Source organism: Lonchura striata, chromosome 14, assembly GCF_050655825.1.
Source record: "Lonchura striata isolate lonStrDom1 chromosome 14, ASM5065582v1, whole genome shotgun sequence".
Lineage (NCBI taxonomy): Eukaryota > Metazoa > Chordata > Aves > Passeriformes > Estrildidae > Lonchura > Lonchura striata.
Window position 1 is genome coordinate 11,581,090 of NC_140716.1, and position 21,243 is coordinate 11,602,332.

General features: G+C 44.5%; 1 protein-coding gene across 5 annotated transcripts in view; it reads right to left on the reverse strand.

Moving 5' to 3' along the window:
- The window catches only part of ABAT (4-aminobutyrate aminotransferase), a 50,602-nt gene that overhangs the window by 20,722 nt on the left and 8,637 nt on the right, over positions 1-21,243 (reverse strand). For 3 of the 5 annotated variants that reach the window (XM_021539922.3, XM_085592396.1, XM_021539924.4), the window contains exon 2: positions 7,518-7,646. The exons of 1 other annotated variant lie outside the window; for it this stretch is intronic. In XM_021539922.3, the coding sequence (XP_021395597.1) occupies positions 7,518-7,587 (70 nt within the window). In that variant the 5' untranslated portion in view covers positions 7,588-7,646. Of the gene's footprint in view, positions 1-7,517; positions 7,647-15,082; positions 15,223-21,243 lie in introns of those variants that run through there. One more of the 5 variants, XM_021539923.4, reaches the window with a different exon arrangement.

Genomic DNA, 21,243 nt, shown 5'->3' on the forward strand with positions numbered 1-21,243 from the left:
CTCAGGCAAATACTGTGGCTGGCATCTGAAGAAACAGCTTGCCATAAACAAAACAAAATGCCCTGTGTCACCAGATCAAGGGATTTTGAATAGTGGTGGTTTGGTTTTTTTCCTTAGGTACAGGATGAATAATACAGGCTAGAACAGAACCCTCCAAAACCAACACTCCAACATACTAACAAAGTCCTTGATAGTAAAAGCTAAATCAAAGTGGAGTAAATTCTCAGACTTTATCTTGGCGAAGCTCTTCTCTTTGTGAGAGCATAATGAATGACTGGCATAAACTCACACAATTTCTAGCAAGGTCAGTGGATTTGTTCCAAATACCTGACTCCACTACTCATCAGATAGGTGTACTTGTTCACAGAGCAGATTAAAAATAAAAAAACCAACCCCAATTTTAAGAACACAGCGAAGTTTCTCTGCTTCCCTCATCTTAACTCTTTTTTCCCTCCTCTTACTCAAGTAAATTGGGCCTGTGGTCAGGAATTGTGCTGACAGTGAAAGGGGTGGCTCCTGCCGAGCTCTGTCTCTGTGTGACTGTGGGGGCACCCAGGGGACACTGGGGGCACTGGGGGCACACCCAGGGGACTGTAATGGCACACAGGTGACTCTGTGAGCACAACCAGGGGACACTGGGGGCACACACAGGGCACACTGGGGGCACACCGGGGACTCTACTGGCACACAGGTGACTCTGTGAGCACACCCAGGGTGTGCCAGCCACGGCACTCACACACAAGGAGCTCTACTGGCTCAGGGCACCTGAACAGCACAGACAAACTCTCTCACATTTGGCCCAAGATTTACACAGCTCAATGCTCCCTTGGTGCTCAGGGACGTGTCCAAAGCCTTGTGGTGACAAAGGCAAAGAAGCCCAGCAGTTTGGAGCAGCTGAGACCTCCAGCTCAGGTGAAGGCAGCAGTTTTCTGAGCACAGGGTATGGCCCCAGCACTGCTCCCCTTCACAGCCCATTTCCTCATTCCCAGCCTCACCACTGCCCTTGCTCTGCAGGCCAAACAGGAGCTCAGGCCGCTCTCCAAAGGCACAGAGGACACCAGAGCCCTGCCAAAGGCACTCATGGCTTTCTGGCACCTCTCTCTCCACACCCCTGCAATGCTTTGTTCTGCAGGCCCTGGAGAACAGCAGGACACGGGTGCTGCCTCCTGCTCTGCAGTGCCTGTGGCCCTGCTCACAGCACGGCTCTGGGACGTGCCTGCTCTCCTGCACAGGCTTTTCCAGGCACTTGGACAGGGTGATGGATGGCTGCATCAATACCTGCTTTGTTTAGCCTGGAGGAGGATTTCAGTGCTGTCTCCCTCGCTTCCCCCCAGCATCAGCACCACAGTCTCCCAATGGTGCAGGAAAATGCAAATAAATCAGGTCACTCACTGTAGTGCTTCGTCCCCTGGGAAACTGCAGCAGGCTCTGCTCAGCTGGCATTTCTATCTTGAAGGTACTCAATGAGCTTTGCAACTCGGCCCAAATTTTTCCTGTTTGACTTTTTAATATCAACTTACCCTGCAATAGAAACCCTGAAGATACAAGATACTATGTAATTCAGGCTACTCCAACTGGATATTTAGGAGTTTTAGGTATTTGCTGGGCAGGTCTGGGTTTTTGCCTCCCAAAAAGAGAGCAGAGATGGGACAGGTGAAAACTGAGATTGTCACTATGACCAAGGAAGGTATTTTTCAAGAATTGAGAATCCCTGATGGCTGGTCCTTCAGTGAATTAACAGCATCAACTTTGTAATGAAAGGTGATCTCTTGATTTTCTGTTGACATCTGAATAAACTGCCTCAGAAAAAAGGGATTTTGTGTTATATTATCTTAAGAACAGCAAATGACATAACCTCAGCTCTCATGTTACAAGTATGTAGAGCTAATGGGGTCTGACCAAGTGTTCTTCTCTAAAGAAGCATTACCAGAGCTCTTAAATTACATTTAGCTGACATGACCAAGAACAGCACACTTTTTTCCCTGCTAAACAAAGCTGCCTCTTTTTATCATGGCAGAAGTCAAAACACAAGTATAGGTTAATGAACCTCATTCAGAGAGCACATAGGCTGAACAATTTGCACAGAATTTTCTACCCATCCAATTTAAAAAGGTGGGCATAATAAGTTAAATTCTACTTTTCTTGCAGACTTCTAAAAGCTCTCATCACACATCATCTTTCTGAACACATCATCAAATTATCACATCCTTCCTTTTCATCCAACAGGATGTCATCACTTGCTAGCAGGCAGAAAAGCTCATTTCCCAACTTCGCTTCCCCAAGCTGCCCCCATGGCTCACCAGGAGTCCCAGTCAGCAATTTTAACAAAGTACCACATTGCTATAGCAACATAATTAATATAAGTGCACCCTGCTAATTTGGTGATGCTGGTAGTTACAAAGAGCACCACTGTTGGCAGGTCTGTGCTGATCTCTGATAATAGAGCTGCAATCAAGGCAGGGCTAGAAAGAGTTTGAACTTCTCATGTGTTTGACCAAAAATAACACTGACATTAGCACAGTTCCTGAGTGTGCAACTGAATATCACCTGGGAGAAACTCCAGTGGAGGCACTGAAAGGACATGGGTGTAATGAACAGAAGGAACAATTCCAAGGAAAAGGAAAAGAAGAGGCATAAGCAGAACTCTCAAACACAAGTGTTTTGCTGTGGAGGGCTGTAGAGGGGAAGCTTGCAGTGCCCAGGAAGGCACATGCCATGTGCCACATCACTGCTGCCTTGCACATGTGGAGACAGGCAACCTCCTTTGCATGCCCTCAACTTCCCCTGCACAGTGTTGATCAAACCTTCCAGACAGAATTTTTAGAGCATGGAGGCCCTGACAGCCAAAAGTAGGAGGACTGATTTCCTCTGAGTCCTCTTTTATGTGTTACAAGTAGAATCTGTTACTAACAGATCTTGAAAGGGAATGGCAAAAGGCCAGACTAGCTAGAGATGTTTGGGAAATGAACATCACTATTGCATAACATTGTGAAAACTGAGATTGCTATTTACAGAGTGGTTATGCTGCAAGATCAGAAGCTCTTCCACATGAGATTGTCTGTGTTTCAGCACTCCCACATACACACTTCGGATTCTCCAAAGATGAAGGAAAAAACTAATACCACATAGGCCATGAAGAAGTAGAAACTCCTGGAAGAAAGAACAAGAGAAGTTCCCCTTCACCATCCCAGCACAATCCCAAATCAACTCCTCAGGAGAGTTACAGGAGCATCCAAACACTGGTCTTGTAGTTCTTGTGATCTGAACCAGTCATAACATCCTTCCTCTTCCAACAGTTCAACAATTCCAGAGCTCATCAGGGCACCTCTGGAGGTGAACAACCAACCACAAGGAACACCCAGGTGGGAAAACAGCCAGCAGTGCTACAGCCACCCTTTGTGGCACAGAAGGAACTGGATGAGAATACCACATTCACTCAAGGAACTGAGAACAGCAGGCCCAGCTTGGACTCTGCCTTGTACCACAGCCTGCTTACAACAGGTTTTATGTGATTGTTTTTATATAGCTCAGCTTTTTGTGAAGGCATTTGATCAGACAGAAAAGTAAAGGTTCCTCAGTCCAGCAGGAGAGGCTGTGCTCCAGTTTCCAGGGCTTCAGTTGAAGCTGACCTCAAACTGACCTCTACAATCCCAAGAAGGGGATTTCTCTCTGCTTCTGCCACACATCCCTCACACAAATCCAGGCTGTTCTCTCTGATTTCCTTAGGGAAACTCTTAATGTACAAACCAAATAAAAAAAATAAAATATCTTAGCAAGGATCAATACTGAGACAAAAGCGTGACTGAGAATAAATCATTCTCATGGCTTTCCAGCCTCTTTGTTGTAACTGTGATGAGGACAAGTCAATAACTAGTATGAACATCTCTCAGACTTTACTGCAGTGCACCCAGGTGCTAAACATTATTATCCTCTCCAGAGAGACAGGAAACAGGCTGAGTTAGGTGAGGTACAGCCTCAGCAAGTGCAAGTCTACTTAGTGCACTGCAATGGAAAGACACAGACTCTGGAGGAGAAAAATTTCACCTAGAAAGAGACAAACAGTATTCAGAAGAGAGATAAGTATGAGGTATTTGGGGGAACTAAAATTATCAAACACACAAAAGGCTGCTGCAAAGAAAAACTAAGTGTTCCACCCTCCAGATCATTTGAGGGCAGGACAAATACTAAGGATTTGATTTTTTCCTGTTTTGAAACTTAGGCTAAATATTAGAAAAAAAGAAGTTTTAAAGGGAAGGTCAGTTCAGCAATAAGAAAATTGCATGGGGAGGCTGCAGAAGCTGCAGAACAGATCAGCATCCTAGAGGGCATGGGTGTGCACTAATACAAAGTGATGCTACCTTCAGGCAGCAGCCTGACCTTCTGCTATGCTTTCAGAGCAGGATTCAAAGACAAATGCCATCCCTTTGGGTAATCAGCAGGGAACTGAACTACATCTCTGGAGTGCCAGCCTATCCTCATAGCTATGGTACTGCCCTACCAGCCAAAAACCAGCTGCCTCCAAAGCATGGAGCCAGAACAGCTTTCCTGCTGCAGTGCCCTATGGTATTCTCAGTTCAGTCAGAGAGAAAGGAGAGTTTCTAGAGCCTGGGAAAGAGTTGCAAAGGAATGTACATAATTCTCTATCTCTCTTGTTGTTCACATTGTTTATAGATATGTTCTGCCACCAGGCATCATTCACTGCACACCAGTGGTGTGCAATGTTTTTACTTTAGGACCAATGAAATTAGTCTGCACGATGCTCTCTATAAAAGAGCAATGTATTTGAAATAAAGTTAATTAGTGTTCACATCATCAAGCCTTCTGAACTGGAGTTCCTTCATTCCTGTCCTGCCTCAATGGCGACAGTGCCCAGCTGCTAAAACCACAGCTGGCACAAAGGGAACAAACATCGACATGCACACTACAGCTGTGATCAACTTGCAGCACTCCAGGCTGACAGGAGCAGCAGAACTCAGCTCAGGTAGGATGTAACACCAAGATACAGCCTCATTGTCCACCATCAGCTGCCTCTCCTGGCCCTGCCTGGCCGATTCCCACCAACAGCACAATGCAGGAGGCTTTGTGAAAGGAGGATTGGGTTAGTTACTCACGCCATTGTCACTCTGTCACCCTTCAAATTCTAGTGAACTTTATCTTTGAGGGCAAACTATCAAGCAGATCAAACAGAAAGAAAATAAAAGCATATATGATTAAGGGCTTATTTTCAAGAAGGACATGATATTTACAGGCTTCACATTTTTGGGTAAGATTTAAGTTGTGTATTACTTATCATTTATTACTTATTATTATGTCTTTTGCTTAGCTTTTGCAATTTGATCAGCTTAAATGGCTTGCATTTTCCATTTCTAGTTTGCTTGACAGGGTTTAGCATTGTGCGAGTAAGGAGAACAGTATGCAATGGTTAAGTAACAAAGATTTTCCAACTAGAGAAATAGTCGAGGATGAAAAACATCTCTTTGTGTAAATAAATTTATTGTATATTCAAGATGAACAGGAAGATTTGCTTAATGCACACATACAACTGAAGCATGACAGCCTACAGACACAAAGACCTAGCAAGAGGCAATCTATTCCCTCCTCTCCACCTCCATCCCCCCTTGGCAACCCTGTCATTTCATTATCCACAAAAGAAGTACCAGCTCAAATGGCGCCACAGGATTTCTGTGGGAGTAATGTACAAGTCTCTTTTTTAGCCTGTAAAGCTCTGAATTTGAGTGCTCAAAAATACCTTGGAGGTAAGCACTCTGGAGCAGAGAGCTCCTGGACATCACCCTGAGCTCTTCCCTAAAAGCCAGAGAGCCCAGCAGCACTGCAGCCTGAGCTGGGGCTCAGGAAAATGGCCTGGAGCCCCAGCTTTGGCTCCAGCCATCAGAGCCTCCTGCCTGTTCTGTGAGGCAGCAGGTCCCAGGACACAGCTCCTCCTGCCCCATCATTCCTGAGCTCTGCTCACTCACACAAGCCTTCAGACCCAAAGGCCACAGGTCTCTTACACAGCCTGCAGCCAAGGCTCTCTATTGTTTGCTTCAGTATTTTAGCAGGCTTGGAAGTTTCCTGGAAGCAAGGATGGATTAATGGAGTCCAGAGCTGCCTTCCTCTCTTATGAGGATCCAGACTTCCCCACTGTTGGTGAGAAAGGAAGAGGAGTTTGTGCACCTTCCCTCCACTGCCCACCTGCACCTCTGTGCTTGGGAAGCAGCACGGAATTGTACAAGACTCTGGGAGGGAGAGGGAGCATTAAGTGATACTGAGGTGACAGATTAGCTCAAAGGACTGACAGCTAACCAGGCCTGCTTGCTGCAAGCACCTTCCATTGCCCAGGATCAACCTACAGATCCCTGCTCCTGCCCAGGATGGATAATCAGTGTGTTGCTTCCAGAAACAGATGTGCATCCTCCACTGAAACACTGACCTAATATTTTCTAATAGTTATAAGACCTGACTCGGTGTTCTTTAGTCAAAGGTCAGTTGCTCCCTGAAGTGTATTATTTAAAAGGAGATCAATGATGTCTAAGTTTCTGAGCAAATGGAAAGGGTGGGCTTGGTTAATCCTGGCAGTGTCAGAAGGAGCACAGTGGCATTGCAGAAGGAGGATGGAAGGACAGGAGAAACTCTAAGATTTACTCAGTCACAAAAAAAAGCCATTCAGCCATACTGTACTCAGTGCAAAAGTATATAGAATGGATGTCCTTAAGCCTCCACACTGCTTTGTCCAACACAGCTAACAGGAATTTAGGTTTTTTATCTATTTCACAGAGACTTCAGGTTTAATACACACATAAACACGCTAAATTTCAAGCCAGAGCCAAGCCAAAACTTTCCATTCATTTGGGAGAAAATAGTTTGATGCCATGTGGCAGGTTTTTATTTCACACTACAGCTCACTTGAGGCAGAAACACACAAACCCAGTGAGGGTCACATCTTCATGCCAGTCACACAAAACCACTTCACAGGGGAAGATGGGCAAGGTTGTGCTACACAGCACAAAGAGAAAACCCAGCTAATTTTGATGCATGATTGTCTCATCTCTGCACCATGTGGTGCCAGAGAGAAAAAGCAGAGTTCCAAGGGCTGAGCAGCTTTACTCCAGTTAGCATATTTACAGGGCAAGTTATTAATTTGATACATTCTTCTTTGAAGAATGAAAAAAAATCAGATATACTTTGGACTACAATTGTGGTCCACCTCGGACTACAACTGCATCATTATTTAAGATGCAGAACACCATATTCCTCAAGTTTTGAAAATACTCAACACCACAGGAAAAACCCCAGTAATGTTCAAATTGGAATTCTGGCCACCAGTCTAAAGTTAACATTTAGCAAATATGAAGCAGGAAAATGGAAGGAAACACTTACCAAGTACAAAGCAGGAAAATACAAGGAAACTCTTACCAAGTACAAAGCAGGAAAATACAAGGAAACTCTTACCAAGTACAAAGCAGGAAAATACAAGGAAACACCAAGTACAAAGCAGGAAAATACAAGGAAACACGTACCAAATACCAGCAGTCTGGAGTTTTGCTGCAGGCAACAGGTAAGCTGTCTACTAAGCAACATTGACGCCATTTTAGCTTTTCTTTACTGAAAAAGACTCAATCTTGAGAGATTTCTTTCTGGTTGATGTTCTGGAAAAAAAAAGAAAAAAAGAAAAGAAAACACTTGTTTATATGCCTATAGATGCAGCCACTATTACTGTGCTGTTCAACTCCCTCTTTCACCAATTTCCATCCAAAGGCACTGAGAGCATGGTTTGATGGATTAATGCTGATGTTCAGAGCAGTGACAGGATTTAGCCCCATATCTGATTCTTGGCTTGGTCTTGCTAAGGCAAATTACTTCTAGGCCAAAGCTTCAGCATGGCCAGGGAGTAAAGGTCAGTACCTATTACCTATTTGCCTTGCTCTTCCTCTCTACTTTCTCTGAATAAGTAGCCTATGTTGAACTTTAAAAAAAAAAAGTTTCCAGTCAATCTCTCAACCCAAAGATGTTTTTGATTGACCTAAGTGTATGAGAAAAATCTCACCTAATACAAACGGCAGCAGGACAAGCATTAGGAAGTAAAAGAAAATCAATCCCCTGAAAAACCAGCTTTTTACCCATTAATCACAACTCTGTGAAGAGAGAATATGAGAGCTGAGATTGTCCAGCCTGAAGAAGGCTCAGGTTGCATCCCATCAGTGTGTAATAAATACTTGATGGGAGGGAGTAAAGAAGGAACCAGGGGCTTCTCAAAGGTGTCCAGTGATCAGATAAGAGGCAATGGGCACAAACTGAGCTCCACCTAAACACAAGAAAACTCCCAGCAGGTTTCCCAGAGAGGGCATGGAATCACCATGCCTGGAGATACCCACAACCCAAATGGTCCAAGCAGGTCTGCTTGGGCAGAGGGCTGGACCAGACCCCCGAGCTCTCTCCCAAGCTCAGCCATTCTGTGGTTCTACTTCAGCTGGTTACATATAAATAACCTTGGAAAGAAAAGTAGCATGAAAGATAACATGACTCCCTTTTCACTATGGATCACTTGTGCAGAAAGCCTGGCTGGAAGTCAGATAAAACAGGTCATTGAGTTAATCTCCAGGACAAAGGTTAGATTCAAACTTCACACTTATCAGCATGGCCCCTGTGTTCTGTGTAGGACACTGGAGCCCTTTGCCTGGCATTTGCACACCGTGGAGCAGCAGTGGACCGAGGCTTGCAGTCCAAGTGACAAAATGTCACTATTATCCACAAACCTGGAAAAAATTCTATATAACAAATACACTCAGAGTAGAGCTGATCTTCCAGCAAAAAGAGAACACAGTTAACAGCTTCCATCAGTCCTGTGCCATCAATAAAACATACCAGCAGATGTTCATGACCAGATGCAGGGAAGTAGCTGAACTATTGCTACCATAACAGCAAGTATCTTGTACCCAGAACTAAAATATCAGAAATTTAGTTTTTGTATTGTCTTTATACAAGATATTATTTGTTCTCCTTCACACTTGAGATTTTTCAAAATATATAAAAGAAAACAAAAAATTCTTGCTACAAAGTTTTATAAATTCATAGACCTATTAAGAGTCAGGGGCAAAACCAATTCCCTGTGACTCCCCAGACAATTGACATAGCACTTGGCTTCACTTAGTTTAAGTTAAAATTCAAGGTAGTTTGCAATGTGCCAAGATGAGCAAACACTTGCACAACACTTGTGCACCCGCTGGAAAAGTAAGATTACCTTCCTAAGGCTTTGGGTCACAAGTGCAGAGGGAACTAGTTAATTTTGTTCCCAGTGAAGAGTAACTCCACTTATAAGACAAGATTAGTTTAATTAATTCATTATGTTTTCTCTCTCAGCTTCTTTCTTTACTTGTGCTAATTTTTGCAAAATCAACATGTGAAGAAATATCCCAACACCATGGATCTCATGATGCCCTCAAACAAAACCCAAATGCCAGTCTAAGTCAGTAAGAAATTGCCCAGCACATCAATTGATGTCCCCTGCTCAGAGCTGTTTATCTGCTCTATATTACTCCAACCTCCAATTCCCTCCACAAGCTTGCTCTGCACAGTGTAACTTTTTCAGAGTCTTTAGGAAGCTGTTAAAAGGTGAACACAGCTTTGCAGGAACTCAAGGAGTAGTGCAAACATACTTAACAACCCACCAAGGCTCAGTGTTGGCCCTTCAGTCATCTCCTATGGGGCTTTTGCTGCCAGCTGCCCAAATTTCATTCTCCACAAGGATGATATGCCTCTTCACAGGCAAATCAAACACACCTTCCATGGCTGTACCCACCAAGGTCCAGGTTTCCCTTCTTCTTCCTTCCCTAGGTGAACCACACCTTCTGCTTCCAGAATGTTATTTATTTCTAAATATATTTACTGTGTATCTCAAGTCCTTTAATAGCTAAACTACAGTACTCATTAGAGGCTGAAAAATATAATTGGGAATGATATTGGCTTTCTGAAGTACTCACAGAAAAAAAATTACTGCATGAGGCTTAAAAATAAAGTAGCTTAGCCCTAATTTTCCTTGACAGTTCTTACATAAAAAGTTTTATCATTTTCAAGTCCAGAGTCAGAATAAATCATGTTAACATCACATGTGACTAAACCCAGCATCTCTTCCATCTCCATTATGCACACAGGCTCACAGGAGATCAGCTGACATGGCTGGGATCTTAGTCTAAGCACACATTATTTGGTTACCACAATAACCAATTGAATTTTGCCTCCATAACCCATCTCCTGATCGATTCCCACTGGCCCAGCCTGATCCACCACTGCAAGCAGCAGCAGAATTTGCAATCCTGCAGAATCAGCTCTCCTGCACGTGGCAGAGCCGCAGCAATGCCACGCTCCATCACCCTGCTGCTCCGGAGCCACTGCAGCCACACAAAATCCCAAAATCCAGGCAAAACACAGCTACCAATTTCAGATAATCTGACAGCAAAGGGGATGGGAAGGACCATTAGACCACAAAGATGTGACACTCTTCCAGAAAAAGATTACTAAGTCTTCCCTAAACATTTTTCCTCTACTGGCAGCTGTCTGAGCTAGAGCAGGCCCTTGGTGCAGATGACTCCATAGAACTGCTATGCTGAAGTGAATCTCAGTACTTTAATTTTCCAAATACATTTGCATAATTTTGTCTGTAACTTTGCATTATATAAACTGTGTTTGCCACTGCATGTGTTTAAGTCACAGCCACATTCTTCTAGTAAGAAAACTGATTTTCATTTTCAAAAAGGAAGCTCAGTCCAGTTTATCACAGACATGAAACATAAGGATATGTGAATTTTTTAAATGCGTGCTGTGAAATTGGATGCATTTTTTTTAAACAGCAGCTGCTAAATTTCTGTACCAAGAGATTATTTCTGACAGATAAAACTGGTTACTAGGGAGAACAGCAGTCATTCAGCAGCAGCAGCCTACTGGGAACACAGAAAAGTATTGTTTCCATGAGTGGAAAACAACACAAAAACCTTGTGTTTCCTGGGAGGGAAACCCTGGAAAAAGTTTTAGAAAGAGGGGGCTTGACCCTGATACAAGAGAAAAAATCTACAAACTAGGAGTTTGTGAGGCAACCTCACTCCCTAGCAGAGAGCTAATGCAGCATGGCATGGTGTGCCAGGCTGCAGCTCACAGAACCTGCCCTGGAAAACATCCTCTGGGGAGGTGCAAAGGTAAAGGCAAAACTCAGAGCCAGCAGGATGGGAGAAGTCAGCTCTGCAAATTTGCATCTCTTTCTTGCAACTCTGCCAAAGACACAGAAATCTGTTTGAAATTCATGGGGGCACATTCATCTGTCCCTCAGCTGCTCCAAACCCATTTAACCAGGAACAATGAAGTGGTTTAGAAACAGCAGCACAAGCTGCATTGGGCAATTACTACACAAGGCTTCCAAAAAGTGGATCTGGGGAGATGGGGAGCAGGGAGGGTCCTAAAGGCAAATTCATTCAATTTTTTACTGTTTTCCTTTGCTTGACTCTTCTAGGCTGCACAGCAAGGGTACAGTCATGCTAAGTGCCAACTGTGAAATTTCTAGCATCTCTAATTATCTCTTAGCTCCATTTGCTGGGATCCAGCTGGATGTGAACCCAGCAGCAGGCTCACACACCGTGAGCTGCACAGGGGCTGCTGGTGGGTGCAGGAGCTGCAGAGCCCTGTCCCTCTCTCAGAGCTCAGGGCAGCACCAGCACCGTGCCCAGTGCCAACCCTCCCCTCACACAGCCAGCCTGCCCTGGCACCCCAGGGAGCTGGCACAGGCTGCAAGGAGGGAGTCCAGTCCCTCCAAGGGTCTTTACTTCACAGCTCAGCATGCTTTAACACTGCTCTTTCTGCATCTGCCTTTTAACAGTGGAAGGAACTGCAAACTGAGGAACCAAATTAGCTGTGACTAAAAAAGGACAATGTTGAAAAGTCAGGCAGGACCCAGGTCCATTCTGGACTTGTTAAAGGGGTGCAAATCTCCTGGTTTGCAATGTTCATGAACAAGCATCTTTACTGACACAGGTGATTTAACTCAGGTATTTTACTTCTGTGAACAGCTCAAGGAGATCCCAAAGTCTGGAATAGCCCCACAATTACACAAAAAATTAAGTATAAGCCCCACAATTACACAAAGAAATTTAAGTATGGGCAAGGTAGAAGACAGTCAAGGCTGTCATATGTTAAACATAATCATGTCCTTCTTTAGTCTGCATTTGAGGAAGAATCAGGTAATGCAATGTCATCATGCTTAAAAAGATCCAAAGAACACAGCACTTGCAGTTTGAAAATGGCACAGCCTCACCCTCCTTTGGGGAGTCCACATCCAGCAGATCAAAGCAGGAAACAACCGAGTGAGTTCACCAGTTAGTGACAGAGCACAGGGTGAAATCTTGACTTGCTGCCTTAGCCACTTAAATGTAGTAAACAATGTAAATAAAGAGGCCTGGCAGCATGTTGATGTATTTAACTGCAGTTCACTCGGTCCCAGGAGCAGAGTTAAGAGTTCAGTATAGACTATGCATTTATGAAAGCCTGAGTACACACAATGAAATACAACAGGCCCTTTTACTTCAGCTGGGGTTTTATCCCAAAGTATAGTTCTGAAACCAATTTGGATTAGCTTACTGTTAACAGCATTTGCCGGAGAAGTCTGTAAGAGTAACACCAAGAATTTAGAAATTCAGCCAGAGCTAGACCAAAATTGTCTCAAATGAAATAGAACAGAATAGTCCTGTTAAGAGGAGTTGCAAGAAAATTTACATCTAGTGTGCATAAAAAGCTGGCATTACATTTTTTCATTATGTATCTATACAAACCCAGCACAAAACAGAGCTGGAACCTTTGAGAGGAACAGTACAGAGGCAGCATCCTCATGAGAGGGCACAACAAAGAGGAAGAAGCTGCTCATCCCCCACCTTGGTCCACTGAAGGCCACAGCCTCATACTCTGAAAGTGCAGGTGGTTACAAGCAGCCCACAGCATGGAGCCCACACAGAGATGGACACTCTGAAAGAGATGTGCTGGGTCTGCAGGACCCAGAGACCTGAGCACTTTATGTGGCCCAATTTCATGGGCAGCAGCCAAAAAAGAGCAAAGTGTGGCTGTCCCCAAGGCCTGGTGAGCCTGTGCCTGCAGAGCCCACCCAGGCAATTCCCACCAGGAACACCAATAACAGACCTGCACATGGAAATGTGTATCCACCACCTACCTACATGGATTTTGCCAAAAAACACTTCACAAGCTGACAGGCTGTTTTTGCCTCTAATAATCTTAATGGCTTTGTGTAGAACAGGATGTAATTGAAAACTCCATGATTGTACTTAAGTTGTCAAGGACACAGTTGTCATAGTTACAAGTAAAGCTCAAGTGTTGGTTATTCAGGGTTGCCTATTTATTTATCAACACTAACAGCACTGGACAGTCCCACGAGTCCTCAAAACAACAGAAATGGATAGGCTGGTTTTGTCCTTCAAGTCTTGACAAAACGGCAAATACTGCACACAAAAGCATAATAAACTGCTTTTTCTGCACAGCTCCCTCTCTCCCTCCACATGCAGCTGGCATTCAAGTCAGCCTGCTGTGAGCACTGCAGCAAAAGCACAAACCAAGCTGCACTGCATAAGATGAAAACCTCACACCCACACCTTGGAAGTACTGTCCAGTATCCATCAGGACACAACAATCCCTGTTTCATGGCACCTGCCTCCCTTCCTGCTTCATGGCACCTGCACTCAGGTCAGGGCTGAACCAGCAGCAAAGCCAGAACAGGTTCAGCCCTTCCATCAAGTTTTAAAACTCATATGGAGTCTAAAGTCTCACTACACTAATATGTCCAGGTTCTCCTCTTCAGGTGCCCTCTAAGCAGGGTTTGGTGGCTGGATATGAATACATAATTTTCTTTTTTTCTTCAAATAAAATCTTTCTGCCCTTGTCTCTGTTTACCTTCTCTCCAAAAAATATTTGGCCAAGGAGAGACTCCTGGTCTCTAATCCAATGAACAAGAACAGGCAGGAATGTTGTGATTATGGCACACTAGGATCCAGGTGACCCACTAAACTTCAACATCTCATTTTTGATCCAAGAACTATTGGCACAGCTAAGGTGGGATGAGATGTGCCTATACCTTCCCTGTGAAAGTACATTGTCTCAGGAAAAGAAAAAATGGAATTGGAAAAGCATCTGCTAGAAATGGGGCAAGTTCCAGATGCAAAGCCAACAGTACCTACATAAATTGTATAATGGTACATAAATGCTGATTAAAACAAAGTACAACTAAACTTACATTAGCTAAAAAATTTCTAATTTTTTAAAGGAATCTCTTCGTAGTTCCCCCTGAAAAAACCTACACATTGATATTTCAGTGAACTTTACCAGTGAGGTACATACAAAAACATATCTTCAAGCCTATATTAAACATCCCTTCAAGCATATTTTAAATCCATTATTTTAAATGCAGATGGCAACAACATATCCAAACCATGCCTGCTCATTTCCACACATTTCCCAGACAAAAACAGCCCAGCTCACAACGGATTAAACAAATTATGGCACAGCCGTGCTTTCCAGTTTAGTTGCTCCAGAAGCATTTTGTAGTTTTGAAAAAATTAAAGTATTGCAAAATACCCTCAAGTGGTATTTCCAAGGAAATTCAGTTATATTCCTTGTAAGATTTTATTCCTAGCATCTTATTGCTGCCTCCTCAGAGATCAGGAAAATAGACAAATAGCACCAAATAAAAGCACAATTTGTTTTCCTGTGCCATAAGGCATAAAATAGCTCACTTGGAGACAGCCTGCACCAAACCAAGGGAAACCTTTTAAGCTGGGGTGAGAGCTCTGGTTTCTCAAGGTGACCCCCATTCCAGCTGAGGACATGGAACAGCAGAGCCATGCAGGAGATTTCTTGTACGAGGGGTCTAGAAAACAAACCAGGAGCAGCTATCCCTGCACATCCACGGCAGGGACACAGTAACAACACACACACCCCCCTGCCCAAACCCAAATTCTCCCGGTGCCCCGGGCCCAGAGCGCGCAGCGGGGCCGGACCGTGCCCACCCCAGCGCCCGCGGGCACACGGCAAAGGCACTTACAGCACTCGGATGCCGAGTCCAGCTCTCCCGCTGGCAGTGCTGCTCCCAGGCTCCCCACAGCCAGCTCCTGGGTTGGAAGTGCTGCTCGCTGCTTCCCTGCCTGCTTCCCTTCAGCGCAGGCTGCTGCTGAGGAGTGCCATTGCTGCCAGCTCCTCCAGCAGCCGCGCAGCAGGCACAGGCATCACCCAGAGGAAGCCCCGCGCTGCAGCCCCGCAGCCCAGCCAGGGGGATGCCCCACTTAATGAAGGTTAATGGAACCAGCTCCTGGCAGCCACAGCCTGTGCTCAGCCAAAGCCAGCAGAGAGGAATGCACGACTCGGCTCAAACCTGAGAGAATCTGGCTCTGGAACGTGGCTGTCCGAGTTCATCCGAAAGCCTCCTCGGCAGCTGTCTGAAAACAAATTCCGAGACGCAGAGCCAGACTGCGTTAAGGTTTGAAATGGCTCCTTCGTTTCCAACAATTGTGGAAGTTGAAGAACAGGTTTTGTCCCTAAACCCCTTATTTTTACTCCGGTTTGCAAATCTCCTGCGGGTGACACCAGGCATGAGACAGTCACAAAACACCCTTGGTTTGGTTCATTCTCTCCAGGTGGTGCGCAGGCAGCACGGCAGGCAGCACGCATCCCAGCGGCACCTCCCGCTGCACACTGCTCCTGACGGGAATGGGGGGCTGTGGATACCCACGGAACACCTGCAGCATCCCTTTGGGCACAGGGATGCAGGGAAAAGCAGCACAGGGTGCCATGGCCAAGGCTGGGCTACCATGGCCAGGTTGCCATGGTGCCGAGGGGCAAGAGGGAAGATGCGCCAGAACAGAGAGAGGCTGAGCCGCTTCAGATTTAAATCCGTGTGACAGCATTTCGGCCGAGCCACTGCACAGTTGCTGTGGCAACCAACGAGTGAAAAATCACAGTGGAAATCTGTAATTATTACAAGCGAGGTGGTGACTTACCCACTTCAGTAATCAGAGCATTAAAACGGCTGGAGCAGAGGAAGGGGAGCTCCTGCCCCCCACCAGGCAGGGCTGCAGTGCAGCAGGGAGCCAGGCACAAGATCCGAGATGGGGGTCCTGCTTCAGGCTCTGCAGGCTCCAGCTGTGGGATGCAGCCCTTGGGCAGGATGCTTCCTCAGCACAGAGCTCTGACTGAGGTGTTGCACCCTGTCTGCAAGGGGGAAGATGAGGGAGCAGCCAGAGCAAGCCCCAGACTTGAGCTGCTGGTTCAGCACAAGCAGAGTCGGGCGCAAGGAAGGGCCTGAGGCAGGCAGAGGCAAGGACAGATACCAGCAGCAAAGGACAAAGATGGAAGATGCAATGCTTACAGGAGGCAGATAAGGTCCCTGGAAACTGCATGACTCCAGTTTGTGCTGCTCCTGCAGCATCACCTTCCCTGTCCCCCTTCTCTCAGAGCAGGCACAGCAGCAGTGAGGGACAAAGCCATGCAGGCAGAGCAGACACACTCTGCAGTGTCTCTGTTTAACACACTACCTTGCCCAGGCCATTTACACACCAACAGATGCCACGTCAGTATCCACACAACCCATTAATGGGGGAGTACAAGTTTTAAAGTCACAATGTTGTTTTCCAGATATTTTCCACATAAAATGGACAATTGATCAGCATCCAGACAAACTGCCAATCAAAATGCCACTAACACCAACAAGGAAGAGAATCCAATGGTTAATTGGTGGTTAATCCTGTTCTGGTTCCCTTCTCCTTTGCTGGAGACTGTAGCCTGTGATCCCATGTGAGTACTGTGAGCAGCTACCAAGAAAGGAGCCCATACTGCAGTTATTTGTAAGACAGATCCCACAACAAGCAGTTGATTTGATCCAAAAAAAGAACTGAACCTCATCCCTCACCTTGCTCATAATTTAAATTAGTTATTAATACATACACAGTCTGTAAACAACACATTTAAACTGGCCTGTACTGGTTACCAGTCATTAGAACAATCTGGTGGTTCTAAACTGAACTTGTTAGCCAGAATCTACCACAGAAAGTGCCACAATCCTATTCAGATGGTTAATGCATCACAAAGAAGAGGGGGAAGGACTGAGAAAAGCTATAGATGCCTAGATTCACCATGTATAAAACACTGAATTCAAGAGCAATTCATTGTGTCAGTGATTTATTACTACACTTATTCAGTGCAGTAATAATCAGGATTACAGCTCCTAAGGAAGACTGAGTTTCTTGTGTCTCTGCTGAGTGTTGCCTTGGATGATAGGAGGCTAAACTCATTAACCAAAATGATGCTGGATGAAAAGTAAAAGTGCTAGCAAGTTACATGGCAACATCATCTAGAGACTGCATCAGCACCGTGCCCCTTCGTGCTGAGTCACGTCGTGTCTGACTGCTTGGAACTCATCCTGCAGAGAGATAACAACTCCGTTGTACACTTTTATTTGTAGTGGATTTCTTTTGCTCTAACCCTAGCATCAAATGGCTTAACACCAAACTGCCACTTTCTGGGTAGAGCCTAATTTGTTGCTGTTCTGTGTGGCTGCTTTCATCCCTCCATACCCACAATTACCCTGCCTGGCAGGCTGGATGCACAAAGAGGATGACAATGATTATTTAAGTCCTGTTGCAAGGCAAAAAACTTAGAAGCCTCATGTCAGTGATTTGAAACAACTAAACAATTCATTTAAGATATATTAAAAATGTGCAGTCCACAAAAGTGAGAGCTGTAACTAAAACCCCATGGATTTGAATTTTATTTTATCCAGAGAAATTGGTGAAGAAATCTGTTTAAACAGTCTGTTATTGGAAAGGATGCGGCCAACCACCTGCACTAAGTTCACATTCTGGTCTAATTTGCAGTTGTCAAAGGAAGATTCACTTAGTACATAATCCTTCACTGCTACAAAGTAATCTCCAGCTTCAGTAGAGCCAGCTGTTAGTATATTTCTCTGTATCAATGCTACAAACATCCTTCTGAAATAAACAGTGATGATACAAGGCAAAAGAGGGATCAGATTCTGGCCAGGCTGGTCCACAACACCAAGAAAAGCACACAGTACCAAAGATATTTTGTTTTTATGGAAAATATTAGAAGGTTTACTATGTTAGCAGTGCATTTCACTGCAAATGATGGCAAAGTCCTCCAGAAGCAACTCTACAGACTTCCTTAACCCCTGCCTCACACCCTAGAAAGCATCTGCTACACTTTAAGAAAAACAAAGCATTTCAAACAACGCAGCTACCCGAGGATAATTCAGTATTCAGAAACAGCAACTTCAGGGTAGAGACAAGATGTCAAAACCCTAAATGTCATACACATTTGCAAGAAAAGGGAACAAAACACATCAATACCACAAAGCAGAGAGTAAAGCATGTAGGATACTCAGCACCAAGTCTTAGGCCTCCTTCAGAAAACAGAGGTGCCAAAGAATCAACAGCAGGACCGCAAACCTGCATGAAGAGAGAAAGCAATACCTCTCCTAAGGGCTTGTTGTGTTTGGTGAAGGAATATAGCACAAGCTGGAGTGTCAGATCAACTTTTAGGCACTGTAAGCAGTAGTCACTAGGTTCACTTTAAAATATATTAAAAAGTGTTTCAATACAGTTAGAAGGAAACAAAGTAAGACTATATAAATGGTGACCCCAAGTTAATTACAAAAATTTGAGCAAACAATTTGCAGACAGTAGGATAAGGATCTTATTTGGCCAAAGAGGATTACCATGAAGGGTAAATCAAAATAAAAAGGACAACTGGGACTGCTTAGTTTTGTGGGAAAGCCAGCACACTGCAGCTTTCCAGCCTGTGGCTGGCCAGAAGGCTGCTTCCTACCTCAGCACATCCAGTAGCTTTACACTCCGTGCACAGAGGCAGTTCTTCTTTTGTGAAAGAAGTTAAAAGGCTCATGAACAGAGTGGAATTCATCATGATCAATACCACTAGCTGCAGGGATTTCATTTGGTGGGCAGATGTGGAGCTTGAAAAAGTCAGAGGTTGCACGTGTGCAGGGCACACCTGAGCTGCCCCTGCACTACTCACTAATGAGTAACTGCTGTAACCCACCCTGACCCAGGCACAGGGGGATCACCCCCTCTGTTCTTCAGATGTCAACTGCTTTAATTCCCATTAAACCTGAGAACTTCACTTTCAGAAGGAAAGGGATATAGGAATTAAGCACAATTACTATAAAAATTCTATTATTCAGAAGTCCTATTATTTCTTGTTTATTCAGACAATAGGTAAAAAGGAACAGCAATTGAAGAGTTTTCAAAACAGTTCAGGAAACACAGATACATACACAGTGTTAAAAAGACTCTTTTACTAAATTCTCTACTATGTTTAGAACATTATTTTTGGGCTCCAGATGGAGAAAGACACTAGTAACAATCTGATTCAGCAAGATACGTGTTTCTCGACTGGTCCCTTTTACTTCACTGGGCCCATTCACAAAACTAGAGTTGAGAACGGGCCAAAGAACTCTGCTGAATTGAAGGCAAGGTAGAAAAACTGGGAACTGGAAGAACCTACGGTGATCAAAACCTGAAAGTTACCACTAGGGAAAAATCCACAAGGCTGCTGCACGAACTGTGCTTATTTACTCCTTCTATATTGCCTGTTTAACCAAACTACTGTATCTGCTGCACTATCACACAGGTACTAAATACCTGGATACAGATTTGAGGAGATAAATTGTAGCTTACTAAGTGTGCTAATGGCTAAACTCACTGGTGAAGGCTCATCCAGGTACATCTCTACTGCACCCTCAACTCATGGTAACCCGACACCCACAAGAAACTGGGCTCAGCTCTTCAATCTTGTACATCCAAGAGGACATTTTATGCACTACATTCAGGCAGTTAAAAAGTGTTGAACAGTTTTGGGAAAATTTCCATAAAGACTTGGATAAATCTGTGTAGAAATTCTAATACAAGTTAAGCAAGTCCAGTTTACTTGCTGGGGTAATAGAAGAGGGACCTGGAATCAGGAAACGGATGAAGGATGCCTTGTGATGCTAAGAGAGGCTGCATGAACAGTGGGAAAACCAACCCAGGATAACTACTCAAGGATTAATAAAGTCAGTATGGAATAACGAGCTAGTAGTCAGGTTCAACAGCTTGCTTATTTATTTAACAAAAACTTTTTGTGGGAGATGCTTATCTTCCTAAAGGTAGCTAAAAAAAATAAGCAGCATTAGCCCAATTGGACAGCAAGTGGTTCCTTTCAGAGTGCTGCCCTCACTGGCACTTAACCTCTCTCAAGAGGGCACTGCCACAGAAGCTCAGGAAAACAACAACAGCAAATTTCCCTTCTCCTTCATAAAATCAGAGTTTCACCAAATGGATGCAACTGCAGGATTTATCAGTAATCGGGTAATTCTTCAGAGAAGATACATCACGTGCTTTGTTAGTGTCACTATCATCTTAAGCTGCCACTTTTCCCTCTCTGCTGTTAACTACTGACAATAAATAAACGATATTCAGAGGCTGGAGTTTCACAAGAGATGAGAGGAATGTGGCTGCAAGCCTGCTAATCTTACTCACCAGCCAGAGCAGAGGATCAGTTATGCAAGGCTGCATGTGGATTTTGACCAGATATAACAAACAGTTCCTTTCTCCTCTCTTTCCCCTTTGGAACAACAAAAGAGAAGCTGTGAGCCATTTCCTGTCATTTATCAGATCACTCTGGAAACTCATTTTCTCTGCATATTTTCTGTGAAAAAAAAAAATACTTTATGCAAGTGTTGTATTCCAAAATGATGCAACCAGCCCTGCGTTTGCAGGGTAGTAGCACCTTCTGAGCTTTTTTCCTGAAGAACCCCACTTTGAGCTAGCTTTCCTGTCACTGATCCCATCACTCAGCGTACCATTTGAGATAAGTGGAAGATCATTTGTTCACTGTGATATGCTCGATTACCTTGGTTTGCATAAGAATGTACTGGTGTGTCTTTGAAATGCTTATTTGCTTACAAGGTGATAAGGAGGTTGAGATTAGAGTCCTGGGTGTGTGTATCTGGTCTGCTTGCTGTATCTCAAAAGAAGAGACTTAGAAGCTATCACAACGACCAGACTCAGACTACATCTGGAGAGTCACGCCTGCAAGGAGAAGGGGGGGGATAAAAGGAAGGTTGGGACAGAACATTTTTGCACGCCTTTGGTGGAGCAGGAGACTCCCCGGCTGCCCAGCGCTGTGCTTTGCCTG